This window comes from Berghia stephanieae, chromosome 13, assembly GCF_034508935.2.
Source record: "Berghia stephanieae isolate SIO BIC M18660-M18661 chromosome 13, UCSD_Bste_1.3, whole genome shotgun sequence".
NCBI lineage: Eukaryota > Metazoa > Mollusca > Gastropoda > Nudibranchia > Aeolidiidae > Berghia > Berghia stephanieae.
Window position 1 is genome coordinate 9,529,357 of NC_088372.1, and position 25,153 is coordinate 9,554,509.

A 25,153-nucleotide genomic window follows, 5' to 3' on the forward strand; every position below is an offset into this window, starting at 1 on the left:
ATTTGCATATATTTGAATTAATATTGTAGTCTCCAGAGCCTTTGAAAGAAATGTTGTCTCTTTTTTGCAAGGGGACACAACTCACTTTTTTCAAAGAGCCATAACTCTCTTAAATGACACTTATTTTTACGGTAACAGTGGAATTTGTATGGCCAATAAGTTCTATTATTTGAAAAACATAGTGGCATAAACTCCCAAAGGGGGGGGGGAGGGGGGGGGGTCCCAGTGGCCTAAGCACTAATAGGGATGCGTTAAAATCAAAATATGCCAAGTTTTTACTTTAAACACGTCAAACTGGTATTCCAGACCGATATCCTGACGTCATTCCACGGGAGGTGACTTCAGTTCATTCCTTCTTCATATGTGTGTACAAGTTTAGTTCCCTCGAACACAAAGATTTCCAGTGACGGGCATTGGTCGATTTTGTTTTATATTGTATATCAATATTTTAATCGATTTAAATTGAGGACGTTAAAATTAAGTTAATTCCCGCTTTTTGTAAAATCTTACTATCTAAATTTCTTTTTTTTTTTTCAATTTAATTTTTTATTTGATTGTGTCCACATTCATTGGTTATAAATGACCTTTTTTATGGATTTATACTGTAGTAAACGATATCGGCTCTATAAATATCTAGTTATTTAGAGTGCCCAGCACTTATAAATAACTTCCAACTTCTCTCGTTTTGTTTTTATCTCTTGTTTTTTTTTCCTAATTACACACAATTTACACAGAGGGGAATCAAACCACTGTGATTCGATGACAGGAGATTGCCTTTTGATTTTGTCCTCGAAAAAGAAGTGATATCTTTATTATTGATTTCCTGGTAAGTGACAGTTGTGAGTGGGATTGAAACATTTCCTTTCTTACTTAACAGTTACCTATGAAATGAAGAAATTCAGTTCAGGCAAATTCCTAGAAGTCTAGAAGTTAAGTCTAAAAAAGTAAAACAGTCTGACTGGTAATAATGGTAGTATAGAGGTATAGAGTGGGGAGCTCCCATAGAGTAGAAAGCTCCTAGTGCTAACATTTCTTCAATTTTTATTTTCACCGTTGGATCTTTTGACTTTTGTCATTTGGATTTGTTCATCATAATCATAATACAAAAAATTTAATACATGAATCATAATCATATCCAAATAGAAATAGAAGCATTTTAAAAACTTGATAAATTGTGAAAGTTTAACATTTCCTAATTTGACCATTGTTTTGATTCTCGGTCGCCATTTTGATCTGTTAAGTATTGAAAGGTAGTGCAAAACAGTCCTAGGTTGTTTTTTTCTTTCTATTAGTATTAGGATTAGCTGGAGATTGGAGGATTTTTTTCTGTTAGGGTTTGGGTTAGTCATAAGTCTTAGCAATGGTGCTCGGGTGTTTGTTTTTCCTATTATTATTAGGCTTCGTTAAAGGTACTAGGTTTTATTTTTTTCTTAGGGTTAGTTGAGGGAATATTTGAATTTGAGTTGTTTCACTTAGTACTAGTACTAGGAGCTTTCGGAAGGCCTCCCTAGAGTGTTGTGCCCAAATGATGGTAAACTGATTGACTCATCATAGTCCAAGGAGTCATGGTGCTCCCACATAGACTAGCTACTCAACCCAGAGGCAGGTCAAATATCAAACGGAGTACTTATTTTATTTGCAGACTGCCAGTAGAGACATTAGCATTAGGCATTATTAGTGATTTTAAAGGCAAAATCACCATTTGCAGTAGTAGAAGCTCTCTCCTGACCTGTGTCGCGAACGGATTTATCCATCTGGTTCAGAGTAGGTAAAATATAGGAAAAAGTAAAGCAAAAGTCTCCACCGAAGTGGGCGTTCCCCATATACTACACATAGAGTACATATATGGGCATATGGGCGGTTTAAAAAATGCCATGTATCATCATCAAGGCATCACGTGAATAATTCATGTATGTTCGTCGGGTAATGAAAGCAAAGTCAACACTTGACTAAATTATCAATTAACAATCCATTATGAATATCGTTAGATCTAGGAGAATGGAAGATTGTTTTTATACCCAATGGTGACGTCACAAAAGCACAGGCGGAAATAACACACAACATGATAGTGAATGGAGGACACCCAATAGGTTACCCAATATGAAAACAATTCACAATAACTCAATAGCCAAACAACAACAAACTCTCTGAGGGATTTTTTAAAAAAAATTGTTAACACCTTATTAATTTTGTGACAAATTGTTAGATAACAAAATTAATGTTTTCATTTTTATTTCCTTTTTTTTTTTTGTTGTTGTTGTTAGAGAGAGCCTGCGTGTGGAAGGGTGTTGGAAACTCTAGGAGGCTCAAAGAGTTGGGACAAGGGTCAGGGCACCATCAGTGTCGCCCTGTGTTCAGTGTGAGCAGCCTTCACACCAACGGTAAATCAATCATAAAATAACTCACTCATTTATTCACTCACTCACTTATTCTCTCACTCACTCACTCTCTTGTTCACTCACTCACTCACTCACTTATTCACTTACTCACTCACTTACCCACTCACTCACTCACTCACTTATTCACTCACTCACTCACCCATTCACTCACTCACTCACTCACCCACCCGTTCACTCATTCACTCACTAACCCACTCACTTATTCACTCACTCACTTATTCACTGACTCACTCACACACTCACTCACTTATTCACTTACTCACTCACTCAATCATTCACTTATTCACTCAATCACTAACTTATTCACTCATTCACTTATTCACTGACTCACTCACTCACTTATTCACTGACTCACTCACTCACTTATTCACTTACTCACTCACTCACTCATTCTCTTATTCACTCAATCACTCACTCACTCATTCAATCACTCACCCACTCACTCACTCATTCCCATGACTGGATATTCGTAGGGGAGACCTGTGGGATGCAGACTTCACAACTTTACGTCACTCTTTCCGTTCGTTGGCCTTTTCTAGAAGTTCTCCCTTGTCTACTCTGGTCCATTCCTTAATGTTGTCCTTACAACAACTAAACTAGAGCTTTTATATAGCGCACTATCTACTAAATGTGCTCAAAGTCCCTGACCAACAACAACATAGAATGAGAAATGACGCCTTACAAATTTTTTTTCTGACAGAGACTGCTGTTAAAGGCCTGGTACTCATTTTACCCCTGAGTACACTGAGAGAATGTGAGTAAAGAGCCTTTTCCAAGGACTAAACTATGCGCCGAGCGAGGCTCGAACCCAGGACCTTCTGATCCGAAAGCGAGTATTTTACCATAGGACCACATAGCCGCACTGCCACAGGCTGGAAATTCAGAATTGTTAACACTTGCCAGCTTATTGGGGAATTCCCGATATTTGGGTCAGTGCATGACATAATCGGTCGGATGGTGAAAATTTTGGATTTGCATTTTTTTTTTTTTTATTTTTTTTTTTTTTGCCTTTTCTGAAAGAATATGCTCCCCAGGGCATTATAATCTTTATTTGAAGTAAATCGGGTGATTTTTCATGAAATTATGGTCAGATGTATGGAAAAGATATCCAGCAACTTTTCTTAAATTTCATACTTTTTCAATTTGACTAGTTGTAAAAGATATTTAGAAGTGAAATTAAGCTTTGATATTTCCCGAAGTTGCACAAAAAGGGTTGATTTAATCATTTATGACAAGAACTCATTTTGGATAAAAATTGACCTTCTAACTAAACTTGGCAATATCTCAGTTCAAACCTTTTCACCATCCGACTGATTACGTCATTCACTGTAATATTTGTCCTCCTTCCAGAGTCCCCTCTTCATATTGATAGCTTAAGCTGTTCTCCTGATTTCCATTCTGTTTTATCATTCCAGAACAAGAGATCAATCAACATCATCATCATCATCATCATCATCGTCGTCGTCGTCATCATCATCATCATCATCATCATCATCATCATCATCTCTCATGAGTTTGCATTGTGAATCTCACTTTTCATTTCTTTTTTTTTTCAAATTCGATTATTTGCTCCCTGTCTCTTATTTGTCCTTAGATGATAACCTTAAAGCTGAAGCAGGCAAAGAAGAGCCAAGACAGTTCTGGCACTTCCCCTGTGAAGCGCCATTCGATACGAGACAAACTCTTAGAGAAAGGTGAGAGAGATTATCTAACATGTGCAATATTAGCTGTTAACGGCCAGGTAATCATTTTACACCGAGTATGGTGAGAGAAATTTGAGTAAACTATTCGCCGAGTGAGCCTCGAATCCAAGACCTTCTGATCCGAAAGCAAGTGTCATACCACAAGACCAACTGAAAGAGAAATATTTAGCAACTTGGCAGACGTGGTTTTAGTCATCAATATTTGATGTGACCCCTTCTGTATCAAGCAAGGGCATTCCTTGATGCCTCGTCGACATTGTAAGATTGTAGACAATTTCAATAATTGTCTAGGTACAAACTTCAGTTCCAAATGTAAAAAGTTCAACGTTGTCTCTTCTTGGATTTTGGCAGTTTTTAAGACTTTAAATTGGAGACCACATTTGTTCCAAGGGATTCGCATCTGGTGACAGGACTGGTCAGATTAAGGGTTCATTGTTGTCCCTCAAGCAGCACTGAGGGGTGAAGGCTCTATGCAGTGGGGAACTGTCGAGGGCCAACATGTCCATCACATTGTCCAGATAATCCTGTGACTATTTGGGTCACATTGTCCAGATAACCCTGTGGTTATTTGGGTATCAAATTAAGAAATTAAGGAGCAGGCACCGGTGCAAGTTAAAGATATGAAGAAGTGTGTATGAAAGGTGCCAGACAAAGAAAGAAAAATACAAGAAAAAAAACATCCCAAGAAATCAGTCTACCTCAAGGTTGACTGAATTTTTAGGATGTTTTTTTTCTTGTATTTTTCTTTCTTGCTGTGTCTGGCACCTTTCATAGACACTCGTTCATGTCTTTATCAGGCTATTTGGGTAATATTGTCCAAATATTGGTTCCCTTATTACCACTTGTCTCTAATGTCTCCTTTGCAGAAGTTCCAGAGATGAGTGAGAATCTCCCCAGCACATGTGAAGTCGATTTCGCTGACCCCAACTGTCTCCACAGCTTCCAGCTGACCGTCAAACCAGACACAGGATTTTGGCGTGGTGGGAAATTCCACTTCAAGATATCCGTGCCGGAAGAGTATAACATTATGGTAGGTCAAAGATATTGTTCAGAAAGAAACGCGATAAACTGCGCCTCCATGGGTCTTATGGCATTGAAGGACCAGAGTGTAATTTCTCAGAGACTCCAGATGTTTTTTCTGGACAAGCAACAGCATCAAAGTGGTGAATGAATCATCATCATCATCATCATCATCATTGCCTTTTTCACCCTGGGTCAAGGTATAGGCCACAGATAGTTTCCATCCTTCTCTATCATCATCATCATCATTGCCTTTTTCACCCTGGGCCAGGGTATAGGCCACAGGCAAACAGTTTCCATCCTTCTCTATCCTGAGCTAACGTTTTTATGTCATTTCATGTCTTATCACTTCTCTGTATATCGGCTTCTTAAATTCTTCTCCATGTTCCTCGTGGCCTTCCCTTTGATCTTCTGCCCTTAGGGTTTCAATCCAATACTTTCTTTGTTATAGTGGAGTCATTCTTTCTAAGGGTGTGTCCAATCCACCTCCATCGTCTTCTTCCTATTTCCTCTCCCACTGTTTCCTACTGTGTTCTTTTCCATACTTCTTTGTTCTTAATTCTATCCATCCATTTTATTCTGAGTAGCTTACGTGTGCACCTGAATAAATGAATGAATGAATGAATGAATGGGTGCACTGAAATGTTTGTGACTGTATCTATCGTAGCGTGAGTAATCTGGCAACTTGCTGGGATTCCCAACACACCATAGCGGGCATGGAGGCACTTCCTGTGTCTTCTATCTCCTTAGTGTGCGCTTGGCTAAGTAGCTCACAACATTGCCATCCGGAAGTGTAACAGACCAACACACAAAACTATGTGTGACATTGAACGTTTATAGATAGTATGCGCTTGACTAAGAAACTCACAACATTGCCATCCGGAAGTATAACGGACTGACACACAAAACCATGTGCAACCTTGAACTTTTATAATCTGGTTAATACAGTTTAGTGAGAATTACTATGCAGATGGCAAAAAGCAATAACAAAGACCTGAATGACGTCAACTTCATACTATCTATATCTGTTTTCCAACTTGCTTTCTATCTTTGTCTTGGAATGAGATTACTTGGTTTGTCCTTTTCCTGGATGGGGTCCTGGCGGGAAGTCAAATGTATAGTTATAGTTTTGGGAGATGGTATTTTTTTTCATTATAAATCATCTCTCTGTTACTGTTATGTATTCTTATATTTGTTTTTGTGAATGAATAATGTAAGCACTTGCGTGTGTTCCTCTTAGTGGGATCCTGTGCTTGTGTCCGGATGAGACTTTGAGGTGATCTCAAACTAAGTATAGTGATAGTGTGCTCTTGGAATCTACATCCGTCCCCCCTTTGTTTTTCTTTTCTTTTATGCTTTTAACTGTAATCTAGAACGAAATTGACGTCACTCAGCTCTTTGTTGTTGTTGTTGTTGTTTTTAGATAGTCATTTTGGTGATTAATTCTCATTATCCATAAAATATTATGTTCCATTATCCATAAAATATTATGTTCCATTATCCATAAAATATTATGTTCCATTATCCATAAAATATTATGTTCCATTATCCATAAAATATTATGTTCCATTATCCATAAAATATTATGTTCCATTATCCATAAAATATTATGTTCCATTATCCATAAAATATTTTGTTCCATTATCCATAAAATATGGTCCATTATCCAGAAATATGGTCCATTATCCATAACATATTTTGTTCCATGTTCCATGTGAATAGTCATGCCCCTAGATTTGTATACGGCCATGTATAAATACAAATCAATTTGTTTTCTCTCCCCGTCCCGCAGCCACCCAAAGTTGTATGCAACACAAAACTCTATCACCCCAACATTACAGAGAAAGGAGAAGTCTGCCTCAGTCTCCTCAGACAAAGCTCCTATGACAGTCTAGGTAGGTGGTGGCGGTGGGAGTAGTAGTGGTGGTGGTGGTGGGAGTAGTGGTGGTGTGGTGGTGGTGGTGGTGAGAGTAGTGGTGGTGTGGCGGGTTGGTGGTGGGAGTAATGGTGGTGGTGGTGGGAGTAGTAGTGGTAGTGGTGGTGGTGGGAGTAGTGGTGGGAGTAGTAGTGGTGGTGGTGAGAGTAGTGGTGGGTTGGTGGTGGGAGTAGTAGTGGTGGTGGTGAGAGTAGTGGTGGTGGGAGTGGTAGTTGTGGTGGGAGTAGTGGTGGGAGTGGTGGTGGGAGTAGTGGTAGTGGTGGTGGTGATGGGATTAGTGGTGGTGGTGGTGGGAGTCGTAGTTGTGGTGGGAGTAGTGGTAGTGGTGGTGGTGGTGGGAGTAATGGTGGTGGTGGTGGTGGGAGTGGTGGTGGTGGTGGGAGTGGTAGTTGTGGTGGGAGTAGTGGTGGTGGGGGTAGTTGTGGTGGGAGTAGTGGTGGTGGTAATGGGATTAGTGGTGGTGGTGGTGGGAGTATTGGTGGTTGCGGAAGTAGTGGTGTTGGTGGTGTTAGTACTAGTGTTGGTAGTGGTGGAATTTTTCGTAGGCATGTCTTGTCAATTTGGAAATAAGATAAATTAAAATTCCCTTTTTTCAACCCCATGGGTAACTTTATCTTGTAATCATTTGGTGTCTTTTTGTTTTACATATTTTCAAACTTTATGTTTTGTGGAAGCTTCTGGGTGAGATTTGTAATAACAACTGGTCAGTCGGCGACGTGCGTAAAGTTCCTCCTTTTCCAAAATTTTGAGTTGAGACCTTTGCTTTCAAATTTTGACTTATTTTGGTTTTATTCATAATGAATGGTCATTTTTAAGAAAATCTAACGGCCAATGTTATCATTTAAAATATTTAAAAGGTTTTCCTCGTCTCCTTCCACAGGTTGGGCCCCCACACGCAAGTTGAAAGACGTTATATGGGGGCTAAACTCTTTATTTACCGTAAGTATGGGGGCTAAACTCTTTATTTACCGTAAGTATGGGGGCTAAACGCTTTATTTACCGTAAGTATGGGGGCTAAACTCTTTATTTACCGTAAGTATGGGGGCTAAACTCTTTATTTACCGTAAGTATAAGTATGGGGGCTTAACTTTTTATTTACCATAAGTATGAAAGAAGTTCGAAAAGTCATTCCAAAACCAACGACTCATATTGAGAATGCAATCCCTAGAGAAATCGCCTATGCAGATGATGTCGATTTTATTGGATCAACACCAGCAAATATAGACATCATACAAAATACCCTCATGAAATATAACCTCCAAGTCAATGCCAATAAAACCGAATTTACAACAATATCGAGGAACAAAGAGGAATGGAAAAGAACAAAGAAAGTCGGCTCACTAATTGGAGACACCGAGGATGTACAAAGAAGAAAACAGCTATCAAACGCCGCACTCAGTAAACTCACCAATGTATGGATTAGAGGTGACAAAATAAAGAGAAAAACCAAACTGAAACTGTACCATGCTCTTGTAAAACCGGTACTTCTGTATAACTGCGGCACTTGGGCGTTGACAAAATCCGAAGAAGAACATCTGGATGCCTTCCATCGCACACAGCTAAGAAGGGTACTGGACATCAAATACCCCAAAAAGATCTCAAATGAATCACTCTATAAGATCACAAAAGAAAGACCAATCTCCCTTGACATTTTACAACAACGATGGCAACTTTTCGGTCACATACTACGCAGGGACAAAAACATACCAGCAAACCAAGCCATGTCGGGATACTTCCAAAAACACGGGAACCTTTTCAGAGGAAGACCGATCACAACACTCCCCGTGATCCTAAACAAAAACCTCACAACACTTGGACAAAGCATTAGTCTCATAACGGCAGGGGACCTTGAAAATCTGAGAACCCTAGCAGAGGACCGGCAATATTGGAGACACCTCACACAGGAAATACTGGAAACAGCCAAGGCGACCCGATCTTTCGGTCGAGACGCGAAAGGCATCTAAGTCAAGTAAGTCATGAGGGCTTAACTCTTTATTTACCATAAGTATGGGTGCTTAACTCTTTATTTACTGTAAGTATGGGGGCTTAACTCTTTATTTACCGTAAGTATGGGGGCTTAACTCTTTTTTACCATAAGTATGAGTGCTTAACTCTTTATTTACCATAAGTATGGGGGCTTAACTCTTTTATTTATCGTGAGTATGAGGGCTTAACTCTTTATTTACCATAAGTATGGGGACTTAACTTTTTATTTACCATAAGAATGGGGACTTAACTTTTTATTTACCATAAGTATGAGGGCTTAACTCTTTATTTACCATAAGTATGGGGGCTTAACTCTTTATTTACTGTAAGTATGGGGGCTTAACTCTTTATTTACCGTAAGTATGGGGGCTTAACTCTTTTTTTACCATAAGTATGAGTGCTTAACTCTTTATTTACCATAAGTATTGGGGCTTAACTCTTTTATGTACCGTGAGTATGAGGGCTTAACTCTTTTATTTACCGTAAGTATGAGTGCTTAATTCTTTATTTACCATAAGTATTGGGGCTTAACTCTTTTATTTACCGTGAGTATGAGGGCTTAACTCTTTTATTTACCGTAAGTATGAGGGCTTAACTCTTTATTTACCATAAGTATGAGGGCTTAACTCTTTATTTACCATAAGTATTGGGGCTTAACTCTTTTATTTACCATAAGTATGGGTGGCGGCTTAACTCTTTTATTTTTTTAGTGTTTCATTCATCGTGCTTTGTTGACAAAAGGGAAACCCAAAACGCCTACATCATCTGTCTTCATTAATTAAATTTCCATTTGCATATTGTTATTTATTTCTCCCAACTTCAAGCAGCAACATTTGTGTTCTATCCAAAGCGACGTCGACTGTTTTACAAGTCTGATAACCCAAATTATGGTCTCATTGTTGTCATGGAATTCCTCTCAAACCAATGCGTACTTGCTTTACAGATCTAATAGCCCAAGTCGATGTGGCCTCATAGTTGTTGAAATGGAAATACTTTCAATGCTGCCGTTACAACAATGTTGAATCAAGCTCATTATTGCATTTGACAATCAGACCTGATATTTATACTTAGTTCCTAAGCTAAAGAAAGGACTAGAAAGTCGTAAACAAAAATTAATATATAACATCTTCACAGAAGATCGAAGTACCAAACAGGGAACATTCTGGACTCAAAACCCTTCTTCATCCAGCAACAGAAAACAATGAAAACATAATTCATTCACTCACTATCCAGCGTCGTCCTCATTGGCGTTGCCTGCCCGCACTTTGTGATGACAAAAGTCCGCCCATTCTTGTCGTCTGTTGACAGTATCAGATAGTTCCCTTCCATTCATCTCTGTCCATTCTAGGATGCTTTTTATTTAAGTGGGCCAAGGTCTTCCCCTTCTTCGTTTGCCCTCCATTCTCCCCTGTATCACATCTTTCATCAGCATGCATGGGTTTCGGCATATATGACTGAAATCATAATTAAACGACTGAAAAAAATATAATATAAAATATTCAGCAATCGTCTCTCTACAAATTCCTTCATCTCTCTACAGATTCCTTCGTCTCTCTACTGATTTCTTCATCTCTCTACAGATTTCTTCATCTCTCTACAGATTCCTTCGTCTCTCTACAGATTCCTTCATCTCTCTACAGATTTCTTAGTCTCTCTACAGATTCCTTCATCACTCTACAGATTTCTTAGTCTCTCTACAGATTCCTTCATCTCTCTACAGATTTCTTAGTCTCTCTACAGATTCCTTCGTCTCTCTACAGATTCCTTCGTCTCTCTACAGATTTCTTCGTCTCTCTACAGATTCCTTCATCTCTCTACAGATTTCTTAGTCTCTCTACAGATTCCTTCATCTCTCTACAGATTTCTTCATCTCTCTACAGATTCCTTCATCTCTCTACAGATTCCTTCATCTCTCTACAGATTCCTTCATCTCTCTACAGATTCCTTCATCTCTCTACAGATTCCTTCATCTCTCTACAGATTCTTCTCTCTCTACAGATTCCTTCGTCTCTCTACAGATTTCTGTCTCTCTACAGATTCCTTCTCTCTCTACAGATTCCTTCGTCTCTCTACAGATTTCTTCGTCTCTCTACAGATTCCTTCTCTCTCTACGATCTCTCTCCTACAGATTCCTTCGTCTCTCTACAGATTCCTTCTCCTCTAAGATTTCTTCGTCTCTCTACAGATTCCTTCGTCTCTCTATAGATTCTTCGTCTCTCTACAGATTCCTTCGTCTCTCTATAGATTTCTTCGTCTCTCTACAGATTCCTTCGTCTCTCTACAGATTCCTTCGTCTCTCTATAGATTCCTTCGTCTCTCTACAGATTCCTTCGTCTCTCTACAGATTCCTTCATCTCTCTACAGATTCCTTCGTCTCTCTACAGATTCCTTCATTTCTCTACAGATTCCTTCATTTCTCTACAGATTCCTTCATCTCTCTACAGATTCTTTCGTCTCTCTACAGATTCCTTCGTCTCTCTACAGATTCCTTCATCTCTCTACAGATTCCTTCATCTCTCTACAGATTTCTTCATCTCTCTACAGATTTCTTCGTCTCTCTACAGATTCCTTCGTCTCTCTACAGATTCCTTCGTCTCTCTACAGATTCCTTCATCTCTCTACAGATTCCTTCATCTCTCTACAGATTCCTTCGTCTCTCTACAGATTCCTTCGTCTCTCTACAGATTCCTTTGTCTCTCTACAGATTCCTTCGTCTCTCTACAGATTTCTTAGTCTCTCTACAGATTTCTTGACATTTCAAGATTTTTATACTGAGAAATCCATGTTGAATATTTTTCTGCTATCAAACTGATTTTTTTTTCTTTTGTAATGTATTTATGTTTTCACTTTTTTTTTATTGTTGGCCGAAGAAGGGTTTTGAGCCTCAAACGTTTTGTGTTTGGTATTTTGTTCTTTTTTTTAAAGTTGTGATATTCATTATTTTGTTCATTACTTTCTTACAGTTCCCAGCTTCAAGCAGCTTAATACCACTTTGACTTAAGGTCAAGGACAACAGTGTCACATGGAGGCAAAGCTATTCGATTGGATGATAAAGCTTGCTTAGTTTTTTATTTATTCTGAAAAATATTTAAAATAATTTTTTATGATTATGACGAATTTGTTTTCTGTTTTTTTTTTAATTGTTGTTTTTTTGTTTTGTTTTTTTTTTTTTTCAGGATTTACTCAATTTTGATGATCCATTAAACGTGGAGGCAGCCGAGCATTATGCCAAAGATATGGTATGTAAGATGATTTTATCATTTTGTGGAAGATGATTTTATCATTTTGTGGAAGATGATTTTATCATTTCATATTTTCATCATAAGATGGTTTTATCATTTCATGGTTTCATCATTTCTTGTAAGACGATTTTATCCTTTCATGGTTTCATCATTTCTTGTAACATGGTTTCATCATTTCTTGTAACATGGTTTTATCATTTCATGGTTTCATTATTTCTTGTAACGTGGTTTTATCATTTCTTGTAACATGGTTTTATCATTTCTTGTAACATGGTTTCATCATTTCTTATAACATGGTTTTATCATTTCATGGTTTCATCATTTCTTGTAACATGGTTTCATCATTTCTTGTAACATGGTTTTATCATTTCATGGTTTCATTATTTCTTGTAACGTGGTTTTATCATTTCTTGTAACATGGTTTTATCATTTCTTGTAACATGGTTTCATCATTTCTTGTAACATGGTTTTATCATTTCATGGTTTCATCATTTCTTGTAACATGGTTTTATCATTTCTTGTAACATGGTTTTATCATTTCTTGTAACATGGTTTCATCATTTCTTGTAACATGGTTTTATCATTTCATGGTTTCATCATTTCTTGTAACATGGTTTCATCATTTCTTGTAACATGGTTTTATCATTTCATCCGATTTAAACCAATTCCCCTGTGTCTTACTCTTTTTTGGATGCTCTCAATTCTAAATCTAGACTTTTGGACTATCCCATTGTCTTCCTTCCTTACTGGCGCTGATTTGAGTTAAAAGATCGTAAATGGTCTAAAACTCTTATAAAACTAAAACAAACAACAGAAAATTTACTTTGAAATCCAAATGTAATTCCATCTGCGTGGAACTGTACACCCAAATTTGATCCCAGGTTCATCTATTTGAGACTGTACACCCAAATTTAATCCCTTGTACCTAAATGTAATCCCATCTATTTGGGACTCTACACCCAAAGTAAATCCCATCTATTTGAGACTCTACACCCAAAGTAAATCCCATCTATTTGAGACTCTACACCCAAAGTAAATCCCATCTATTTGGGACTCTACACCCAAAGTAACCCCATCTATTTGAGACCCTACACCCAAAGTAAATCCCATCTATTTGAATCTCTACACCCAAAGTAAATCCCATCTATTTGAGACTCTACACCCAAAGTAAATCCTATCTATTTGAGACTCTACACCCAAAGTAAATCCCATCTATTTGAATCTCTACACCCAAAGTAAATCCCATCTATTTGAGACTACACCCAAAGTAAATCCCATCTATTTGAGACTCCACACCCAAAGTAAATCCCATCTATTTGGGACTCTACACCCAAAGTAAATCCCATCTATTTGGGACTCTACACCCAAAGTAAATCCCATCTATTTGGGACTCTACACCCAAAGTAAATCCCATCTATTTGAGACTACACCCAAAGTAAATCCCATCTATTTGGGACTCTACACCCAAAGTAAATCCCATCTATTTGAGACTACACCCAAAGTAAATCCCATCTATTTGGGACTCTACACCAAAGTAAATCCCATCTATTTGAGACTACACCCAAAGTAAATCCCATCTATCTGGGACTCTACACCCAAAGTAAATCCCATCTATTTGAGACTACACCCAAAGTAAATCCCATCTATTTGGGACTCTACACCCAAAGTAAATCCCATCTATTTGGGACTCTACACCCAAAGTAAATCCCATCTATTTGAGACTACACCCAAAGTAAATCCCATCTATTTGGGACTCTACACCCAAAGTAAATCCCATCTATTTGAGACTACACCCAAAGTAAATCCCATCTATTTGGGACTCTACACCCAAAGTAAATCCCATCTATTTGAGACTCTACACCCAAAGTAAATCCCATCTATTTGAGACTACACCCAAAGTAAATCCCATCTATTTGGGACTCTACACCCAAAGTAAATCCCATCTATTTGAGACTCTACACCCAAAGTAAATCCCATCTATTTGAGACTACACCCAAAGTAAATCCCATCTATTTGGGACTCTACACCCAAAGTAAATCCCATCTATTTGAGACTACACCCAAAGTAAATCCCATCTATTTGGGACTCTACACCCAAAGTAAATCCCATCTATTTGAGACTACACCCAAAGTAAATCCCATCTATTTGGGACTCTACACCCAAAGTAAATCCCCTCTATTTGAGACTACACCCAAAGTAAATCCCATCTATTTGGGACTCTACACCCAAAGTAAATCCCATCTATTTGAGACTCTACACCCAAAGTAAATCCCATCTATTTGAGACTACACCCAAAGTAAATCCCATCTATTTGAGACTCTACATCCAAATTTGATCCCTTGTACCTGAGATTGACGTCCTTATGATGATGTCAGTGCCATTTGTGTCTAGTTTAGTTGATACAGTGGACCCCTGATAAACCAACATCGCCAGACCAGAAATAGATTGGTTGACTTTAAGCAGAAGTTAAATTTATAGAGTGTGTGCGGCTATGTGGTCTAGTGGTATGACACTCGCTTTCGGATCGGAAGGTCCTTGGAAAAGGCTCTTTACTCACATTCTCTCACTGTACTCAGGTGTAAAATGAGTACCTGGCCGTTAACAGCTGTGTCTTTGTCCGAAAAATTGAAATATCGCCTCACAGGCGGCATGTCCTGTCCTTTATGTTAAATGTTGCTGTTGACCAGGGACCCCTTGTAAAGCGCTTAGAGCACATTTAGTGGATATTGCGCTATATAAAGCTCAATTTAAATTTGACTACATGTAGATTCCACTCCAGATGAAACTGGGATTAAATTTGGATTTTTTACCAAATTTTTGTTTGGTCCCAAAAAAAATGAACAGGATTTGGGGGAGGTAATTTTTTTCAAAAGACGGGTAATTTAAGTTGCAACCACATTTTTATTTTATTGACGTTTTCGATCAGCCATTTCTTTTGTCATATTTTCTATCTTTATTTTCTTTCAGAATTCGTTTGAAGTGAAGGTGAAAAATTATGTCCATCTCTATGCCCAAAGGTAATGATGGTCTGGGTTAGTGTTCTAGCGCTGATGACGATAATTATGATTTATGCTTGTACCATGGACGTACCAAACCAACCCAAGAGTGGCTTTCTGTGTGCTTTGAGTGTGGAGAAATGGACTCGAATGGAACACACCGGATGGCAAACGAGAATCTATGCGGAAGTAGTGAATGTGTGGGATGAATTAGTTGTGTGTGTGTGTGTGTATGTTGATTTCTGCTTTTGTGTGTGTGTGTGTGTGTATACATGTGTGGTGGTGTGTTTGTGTGTGTATGCACAGGTATGTGTTTGTAGGTACGTATGAGTGTCTTGTCTAGTCTTGCCCATGAAGTCACAACTCTGTGCATCAAAGATAATAGCGACTGTGATGTGGTGACAACAAATGGACCTGCTTTTGTGTGTGTGTGCACAGGTATGTGTTTGTAGGTACGTATGAGTGTCTTGTCTAGTCTTGCCCATGAAGTCACAACTCTGTGCATCAAAGATAATAGCGACTGTGATGTGGTGACAACAAATGGACCTGCCTTAGCCTTCATTTGGATTTTATCCATTTCTCTGTCAAATTCAATTTGGACATTCATTTTTGGGATATTTTTGGGCAGAGAATTCCATATTCGGATAGTGCTTTAGAAAAATGAGTTGAGATGAGCATTAACTCGTGACTGTGGGACCTGGTATGAGTGCTGCTTTCTTTTGTTTTGAATCAGGTTATCAAATGGAATCGGTTGTCAGTCCCTGTCGGGCCTTCAAGAGGACTTTGGCTTTTTGGATTGTTCATCTTCCATGTAATGGTGACCAGTTTAAACTCTTGCGCATCTCACTGATGCTTTCAGTCCTCCTGTAGTCGTTACAAACAAACCTACATGATCTGTTTTGAACTCACTCAAGCTGTTCCATTTGCTTTTTACTCTTAGGGTCAAAACGCATTCACTATAATCTAAAATTGGCCGTACAAAGTCTTTATAGCAGATTTCTCTGGTGTTCCTTGGACAACTTTTTACATTTCTTCTTAAAAATCCAAATTTTGTATTGGCCTATTTACAAACATTATCTACTGTCAAGACATTTTGCTGTCAAGAGTTAATCCAAATTATTCTGCTTTGTGTGAGTGTGTATGTGTATATACATGCGAGTTTGTGTGTGTGTATATATACATGGGTGTGTGTGTATACATTTGAGTGTGTTTGTATACAAAATGTGAGTGTATATATACATATGTGTGTGTATTTATATATAGATTTATGTGAGTGTGTGTGTGTGTGTGTTCCACACATCTTGTGTATTCCACATTTCTGATCCAATACTAAGCCATATATAAACAGACTGTATAAATATTGTTTTTAAATTTACTTCTTTACATTATTACATTTTAGTTCATAATTGGGCATTTGACTCGCTCTGACTTGATTACAGAATTGGGCATTTGACTCACTCTGACTTCATTACAGAATTGGGCATTTGACTCGCTCTGACTTGATTACAGAATTGGGCATTTGACTCGATCTGATTTGATTACAGAATTGGGCATTTGACTCGCTCTGACTTGATTACAGAATTGGGCATTTGACTCGCTCTGACTTGATTAGAGAATTGGGCATTTGACTCACTCTGACTTGATTACAGTTGGGCATTTGACTCGCTCTGACTTGATTACAGAATTGGGCATTTGATTTGCTCTGACTTGATTACAGATTAGAGATGAAAAGTCACTTTTGGTGTTTTTGAAGTCAAATGGTGTTGTTTTGTTGGGTTTTTAAAAAAAATTATAACATAACACTAAATTCACCCAGTTTATAAGTTTTGAAATTGTATTGAGCTTACTTGCTGAAATTAATTTGATGAAATTGTGCATTGGTTTGCCGCCCCCCCCCCCCCCCTTTTTTTTTTTTTTTTAAATACGATAATAAGAGTGATATTTCCCCCCAGTAATTCAATGTATAAAGATTATGATGTTGTCGTGATTGTAAATGACTGAGGTGTGTTCCTTAGGTCAGGCAAAGCGAGACAAAAGGCAGGCATAGACTGTGCGAAGAGTTGTGCAAGCGTTCACTAGACTAGCCAGTCGACCCCCGTGGTGCTTGCTTGTGGTACAAATGATGACAAACTATTACACCTGGTACACGAGAATGTCACAGCAGTCGCCTAGCAAGTGAACGCTTGTGCAACTTGTAATGCCAGCTCTGTTGGCTTTTGTCTCACTTTGCCTGACCTGTGGAACGGGGTTTATGCTAGCTTTTTGTTTTTACTTTGTCTCATCCAAAAATCACCCCTCTGATACTAGTCTATTCCCTCCAGCAAGGATGTTTAGGTTCCTGACCTCCCATAGTGGGCAGGCTGGGTGGGGTTCCTGACCTCCCATAGTGGGCAGGCTGGGTGGGGTTCCTGACCTCCCATAGTGGGCAGGCTGGGTGGGGTTCCTGACCTCCCATAGTGGGCAGGCTGGGTGGGGTTCCTGACCTCCCATAGTGGGCAGGCTGGGTGGGGTTCCTGACCTCCCATAGTGGGCAGGCTGGGTGGGGTTCCTGACCTCCCATAGTGGGCAGGGGGGTACTTGCTGTGTCTTCTATTCCCCCTTTACCCATTTTCCAATTGCTTTCTGTCCTTGTCTTGGAATAGAATGAGATTACTTCGTCTTGTCCTGGCCGGAGTTTCTTGGCTTGGAGGAAAACAGTTGAATGTATATTATATTTTTATCGTGCAATAACACATACTCGCAAACTCATAGTGTTATGGGGCACGATAAAATAACTCGATTAATAAATACAAAGAATTATATATTATATAACCTGCATACACATCATGTTATGCGTAACCATTGTTCCTTTCTGTGAAAGATTATTGCCTTACCTTTTCTTGGGTGCTTTAATTGTAATTCTAGAACTTTTTACTATCCCATTTTCTTCCTTTGAACTGGCGTTGATATGACCTTAATGTGTTGCGAGTGCCGTAAGCCCCTCAAAAACAAACAAGTATCAAGAAGTTGCCAAATTAGCAGTGCTGATGGTGACAAAAAGTTAGAGGATGAAAATTTTGAACGATTGCCCCATTGTGATTGTCACTCACCCCCAACGTTTAGAGCAATTGAGATGGTAAACTATCATTGTCTAGTTCTAATTCTAGCTAACTTGTAAGAGTTGGAATGAGCCCCTACCTGCTCCACCACACACCAATTCAAGTCTCTCCCCCCCAGTACATTTGATTGCTCCACCAACCAAAATCGCTTTGACCTCCCATGGTGGGCAGGAGGTCATTCACTGTGGCTTCCATCCCCTGATATATGTTTTCCGAGTTACATTCTGTCTTTGCCTTGGAATGGGATGGCTTGGTTTTGTCCTGGCCCTGGCCGGAGTTCTTGGCTTGGAAGGAAACAGTCAAATGCATAGTTATTGTTTTGGGAGATGATATTTTTATCCCTTGTAAGTCATCTCTCTGTAATCTACTGTTTCATTTTTGTTTTGAATGTAGAATGATCCGTAAATGTAAACATTTGAGTGTGTATTCCTCTTAGTTGTTTCGTGTGCTTGTGGTTTTGCCAGCGACTCTGACTTAGGCCTGCTTTTCTGCTAGGATTTGATCCCCTGGCCTTGAGACATCCAAGACTTGTCCTCAAGGCAGTGGCCATTTTGTGTCGGAGTTTCCTTCTCCTAGACATTTTGCTTCCAAGGCTAACGATTCCTGTCCAACCGTGGTCTATATTCAGAATTTCCATTTCTTAGATCGATTACGAGCTCAATCCACCCGAAGAAAGGCCTGGGTTGGGAACTTTGGATGTTGTCATATGGCGTTGATTTGCTTGAGGTCAGTCCCTATCAACCCCGCAGATGCATTGTGAGCCAAAGCACATGCACTATGATGCACATGTATGTGCTTTGGGATTCTGACTTGGTGGATGTCTTGTTCCCTTATTCCCTTTCAGATCAAACTTAGGCTAGCCTCTTTTGTTCTAAACCAGCTAGGACATTCAGAGTTTCAATGACGGAGAAAGAATTTTATTCATGTTCGAAAAAGCAATTAATAGATTGAAATTGAATACACATTGTTAATCGATTGAATACACAATGTTATAAAATGTCTAAAACTTTCTAAACCAGCCAGGACGACGTTCAGAGTTTCAATGACGGAGAAATAATTTTTTTCATGTTCGAAAAAGCTTTTATTCGATTGAATACACAATGTTATAAAATATCTAAAACTTTCTGTTGTTGGAGAGAATGCTTCTAGACCCAGTAGGACTGGCAGAGATAGCTCAGTTGGTAGAGCACTCGCTTCACATTCAAAGGGATCGAGATCGATCCTGGGTAAAGTCAGTGACCTCCTCGCCCGCCCAGTACCGATTGGGTAGCTGGATCTCTAAGATCTGTGGAAAGTACTTTGTGAAAGACTAACGTCCTATCCAAATGATAGCAATACTAGCAAGCTATTGCCATTGTCCACGCTATAGAAACCGGGATAAACACCGGCTCCATGAGCCTAATGGTTCTGAAGGACAACCGTACAGGTGGAATTCTGATCTGTCCCATTCAAGCAAACAAAAATAGAAAAGGGCTGAGGGGTGAACAATCTGGATCAACACAAAATTTACAGGATTTTCTCCCCTCTATTTCTATAAATTATAACATTTTTAAAAATGTTTCAAAATGGATGTCATTCATTGCGTGGGGTCACGTGACCATTAGGGGCAAAGTAGCATGTGTCCGCCAACTCCTACATTTGTGGAGGAAAAAAGCCAAACAAGTCTCTGTCTGGATGTCCCATGGCCGGGGTTTAAATCTTTCAATTTCAAGCTGAATCTTCAGACTGTCTAATTAGATCAGTGTTGATGAGGACAAAACGTGAAAAAGGGAGGGAAATTTTCAATGTTTGCCTTTAACTTTAAGCCTTCTCTCCTTTGTCACCACTTTTTTTTTCTCCTATTATAAATCATCTCTCTTGTTTTGTTTTGAACATACACTGTACATACAATATCTTATTAACATTTGATTGTAATTCTCTCAGTGGGATCCTTTGCTGGTGTGTGGATGAGACATTTAGGTGATCTCAAACTAAGTATCACTGAATGTAGTTGTAAGATCTTGGAATCGGCACCTGTTTCCTATTTGAACCATTTCACCTTTTACATTTTCTTGGATTTTCTTGCTCTCATTGTATTTGTAATTCTAGAATTTTTTTGTCTCCCTTCTTTTCCACCCCTGATGAGACTTACTTGTGTCGTAAAACGTTTGATAACAAACAAATAAAAAGCGAATGATAATTTCACAAAAATTAGCCAAAAGTGTGATAAGTATTCAGATATGGTGAAAGTCACAGAAGACGTTGATGAAAAGGTGAAGGTTTCTCCTCTGTCTCCAAAATCGACAATTTCCACGGAAAATCATCAGCACATCTCTGCCGTACCGAAAAACACATTTATTTTAAAATTTGGCCAGAAAACTCGTCTTTCAAATATCGATCGATTTAAATTTAAATGATTATCACCTATGCAAAAACTCTCAAACCCGGGACTTCGGCGAAGATCCTAAATATAGATTCTAAGGAACTCAACTTTCCTTTTCAACAAAATTTCTCGAGTCAAAGAAGTGAATGTTGCTCTGTAGCTGGAGACAACAATTCGTATTTCTACAAATTTTTCGTAGTACTTGGCAGGTACTTGGAGACAGTTTGTTCGTGTTGATGTTTGGAGTAGTTTGTTCATGTTGATGTTTGGAGACAGTTTGTTCGTGTTGATGTTTGGAGACAGTTTGTTCGTGTTGATGTTTGGAGACAGTTTGTTCGTGTTGATGTTTGGAGACAGTTTGATCGTGTTGATGTTTGGAGACAGTTTATTCATGTTGATGTTTGGAGACAGTTTATTCATGTTGATGTTTGGAGACAGTTTGTTCATGTTGATGTTTGGAGACCGTTTGTTCATGTTGATGTTTGGAGACAGTTTATTCATGTTGATGTTTGGAGACAGTTTGTTCATGTTGATGTTTGGAGACAGTTTATTCATGTTGATGTTTGGAGACAGTTTGTTCGTTTTGATGTTTGGAGAGTTAGGTTCATGTTGATCGTTTGGAGACAGTTTATTCATGTTGATGTTTGGAGACAGATTATTCATGTTGATGTTTGGAGACAGTTTGTTCGTGTTGATGTTTGGAGACAGTTTGTTCGTGTTGATGTTTGGAGACAGTTTGTTCGTGTTGATGTTTGGAGACAGTTTGTTCATGTTGATGTTTGGAGACAGTTTGTTCATGTTGATGTTTGGAGACAGTTTGTTCGTGTTGATGTTTGGAGACAGTTTGTTCGTGTTGATGTTTGGAGACAGTTTATTCATGTTGATGTTTGGAGACAGTTTGTTGATGTTGATGTTTGGAGACAGTTTGTTCATGTTGATGTTTGGAGACAGTTTGTTCCTGTTGATGTTTGGAGACAGTTTGTTCGTGTTGATGTTTGGAGACAGTTTGTTCGTGTTGATGTTTGGAGACAGTTTGTTCATGTTGATCGTTTGGAGACGGTTTGTTCATGTTGATGTTTGGAGACAGTTTATTCATGTTGATGTTTGGAGACGGTTTGTTCATGTTGATACTGACTGAATGATTACCAGTGTCAAGGCAGGTAACTCACTCACAGCTTTGAGAGAAAACAACTGTTTTCCAGTGGATGAACACACACGTTTTACAGTGAACACACACGTTTTCCAGTGGATGAACACACACGGGGGGTGCTATATCAAATAGTATGGCGTTTAGTCAACAATTTCAAAAGTCACAGGAAATTTTTTAAAATCTTTTCGAAATATGGGTAAACATTTCAGACAATGGAGATAGAAATTTTGTTGAATATAATTGATTTATAATGTACTTGTGTGTGTGTGTGTGTGTGTGAATTGTTCCATTTGTTTTGTATGTGTGTGTGTGAGAGAGAGAGAGAGAGAGAGAGAGTGTGTGTGTGTTATGGTATTTGACAAAATGTATTTTATACTGTTTTATTATTATGACCATCTTTATGATCATGATCATTTAAAAAAACAAAACAAAAACATGTTTACAGGTTACAATAGAGTGCGCGGGTGGTTGGATGGGAGCATCGCCCTTGAATCATATACCTATGATGTTCGCATGGGTGTACGATCTGATAGTGATGTCGTTTCTTCTTCTCTTTACTAGCCTATCCTGCTTCTTTGGTTTGTGATTGTATTTTTGACAGGGGATATTTTTTTTTCTGTAAATCTTCTGCCTTTTTGTTCTTGGTTGTTTATAATTTAGCTTATGATATCTTTAGGTTATGATTTTGATTTACATTTGTACTATTTTTGTTAGATTGCTTGTTTTTTTGTTTCAGCGGTCTCTCATATAACCTCAATTGTGTTGGAAGAGACCTAAAGCAACAAACAAACAAAAAAAAAAAAAAACAATAGAGTGCCCTCCACACACAAACACAAGTATCTGTTGCCATAGCTAAGGATTGATATGTACACAAAACTTGGACAGTGAGAAGAAATTTTATGAAAAAAACCCCAAAAAGACCTAATAATTTTGTTATGTTACCCATTAGGCTGGGTGAGGATCCTGACCTCCCATAGTGGGCAGGGAGGTACATGCTGTGTCCTCTATCCCCCCTTACCCGTTTTCCAATTGTTTCCTATTGTTGTCTTGAAATGAGATTACTTAGTTTTGTCCTGACCCTGGCCGGAGTTCCTTGGCTGGGAGGGAAACAGTCGAATGTATAGTTATAGTTTTGGGAGATGATATTTTTTTCCTTGTAAATCATCTCTCTGTTATGCATTGTATTATGTTTAGTTTACATATTATATGATTTGTAAACATTTGAATGTATTCCTCTTAGTTGGGACATGTGCTTGTGTCTGGATGAGACTTTAAGGTGATCTTGTGATCTCAAACTACGTACTTTGACGGTGTGCTCTTGGAATCTACATCTGTTCCCTATTTGAACCAATTCCCCTTTGTCTCACCTTTTCTTTTGTGATTTAATTGTAATTCTAGAACTTTTTACTATCCCATTTTTCCTTTTTACTGGCGCTGATATGACCTTAAATGTGTTGCAAGCGCCGTAAAACCCTTAAAATAAAAACTAACAATTACCCATCAGGTTTTACCCGAGACATCCCATCCCTATTACTACAATTTTCTTCATTTTTACTGGCGCTGATATGACCTAAATGTGTTGCAAGCGCCGTAAAACTTTTAAAAACAAACTCTAAAAATGGTAACGGATGTACGGATGTAAGCGTAACCGGCAGCTGAGGAGGGATTTTAAGAAGATGGGATTGAGTGAGAGAGATTAGAATATAAATTGTATAATGTTTATTCCAATGACTAGTTCACCATTTTGTTTAAAATGTTCGTCTGATTTTTGTTTACTTTATTATACTCCTATCAAATTATAGACACATATTTTTGCTGAATAAGTTGTGAAATAAAAGTTTTTGTCATCATGTAATTTTTTTCAAATTCAATGATGTAGAAACTATAACTATAATGTATTCATTATCATCGTACTGGGTGGGGATCCCGACCTCCCATAATGGGCCGGGAGGTACACACTGTGTCTTCTATCACCTTATCTATTTTCCAACATGCTTTCTGTCTTTGTCTTGGAATTGGAATGAGATTACTTGGTTTTTTTCCTGGCCCTGGTCAGAGTCCTGGCTGGGAGGGAAACAGTCAAATGTATAGTTATTGTTTTGGGAGGTGATATTTTTTTCCTTGTAAATCATCTCTGTTATGCATTGTATTAAGTTAAGTTTACATATTATATTATATGATTTATAAACATTTGAGTGTATTCCTCTTAGTTGGGACCTGTGCTTGTGTCTGGATGAGACTTTTGGGTGATCTCAAACTAAGTACATTGGTGGTATGCTCTTGGAATCTACATCTGTTCCCTATTTGAACCAATTCCCCTTTGTCTCACCTTTTCTTTTGTGCTTTAATTGTAATTCTAGAACTTTTTACTATCCCATTTTCTTCCTTTTTACTGGCGCTTATATTATGACCTTAATGTGTTGCAAGGTTAAACCCTTAAAATAAAAACAAACAAAACAATTATCATATGTCCTACATGTTAAATGTTGCTGTTGACCAGGGACACTCTGTAAAGCGCTTTGAGCACGTTTAGTGGATATTGCCCTATATAAAAGCTCAATTTTTTTTTTTTTAATCATTAATATTAATACAATTACAATTATCGTCAACTGGGATGACTTTGCCTCTAAAGCTTTGGACAAATTAGACTACTGTGTCTGGGTGGGGTTCCTGACCTTCCATAGTGGACAGGGAGGTACATACTGTGTCTTCTATCCCCCTGTATGTTTGTCAACATACTGTCTGTCTGTGCATTGGAGGAATGTCCTGGCCGGATCCCCTAGCTGGGAGGGTAACAGTCAAAGTCAAAGATGACATTTTTTAAATATTGTCTTGTAAATCATCTCCCTTGTTATGCACTGTCTAATGTTTAGTCTACATTATATAAGAATTGTAAACAATTTGAGTGTATTGTATTCCTCTTAGTTGGTACCTGTGCTTGTGTCTGGATGAGACTTTTAGTGTACTTTGACAGTGTGCTCTTGGAATCTACACCCGTTTCCTATTCGAACCAATTCCCCTTTTGTCTTACCTCTTCTTGCGTGCTTTAATTGTACATCCAGAACTTTTTACTATCCAATTTTCATCCTTTTTACTGGCGCTGATATGACCTAAATGTGTTGCAAGCGCCGTAAAACCCTTAAAAACAAACAAGCGATCATTCCTGTTTCTATTACACTAGCAGTAGCAGCCAACTTTTCAAAGCATGAACAGGACACTTTATATCACCGTCATGATCCACAATAGTAGACTGTTTGGAAA

At 38.4% G+C, this 25,153-nt stretch overlaps 2 protein-coding genes across 2 annotated transcripts; one reads left to right on the forward strand and one right to left on the reverse strand.

The window, feature by feature from the left end:
- Positions 1-634: 634 nt before the first annotated feature.
- On the forward strand, positions 635-23,747 carry LOC144959118 (NEDD8-conjugating enzyme UBE2F-like). The gene is made up of 8 exons (XM_078891546.1): positions 635-826; positions 2,265-2,381; positions 3,994-4,093; positions 4,969-5,132; positions 6,915-7,017; positions 7,939-7,997; positions 12,221-12,283; positions 15,254-23,747. Exons 3-8 carry the CDS (start codon positions 3,994-3,996, stop codon positions 15,305-15,307), a joined length of 543 nt encoding a protein of 180 aa, XP_078747672.1. The 5' UTR covers positions 635-826; positions 2,265-2,381; the 3' UTR covers positions 15,308-23,747.
- On the reverse strand, positions 20,824-24,051 carry LOC144959117 (uncharacterized). The gene has a single exon (XM_078891545.1). It carries the CDS (start codon positions 21,781-21,783, stop codon positions 20,824-20,826), a length of 960 nt encoding a protein of 319 aa, XP_078747671.1. The 5' UTR covers positions 21,784-24,051.
- Positions 24,052-25,153: the final 1,102 nt, after the last annotated feature.

Excerpts from the sequence above, each read along its gene's own strand:
- LOC144959118 (XM_078891546.1), top strand. The coding sequence starts at position 3,994 with ATGATAACCTTAAAGCTGAAGCAGGCAAAGAAGAGCCAAGACAGTTCT. Across the intron at positions 4,094-4,968 it reads AGACAAACTCTTAGAGAAAG|AAGTTCCAGAGATGAGTGAG; the intron begins GTGAGAGAGATT and ends TCTCCTTTGCAG. Across the intron at positions 7,018-7,938 it reads AAGCTCCTATGACAGTCTAG|GTTGGGCCCCCACACGCAAG; the intron begins GTAGGTGGTGGC and ends CTCCTTCCACAG.
- LOC144959117 (XM_078891545.1), bottom strand. The coding sequence starts at position 21,783 with ATGAACAAACTGTCTCCAAACATCAACACGAACAAACTGTCTCCAAAC.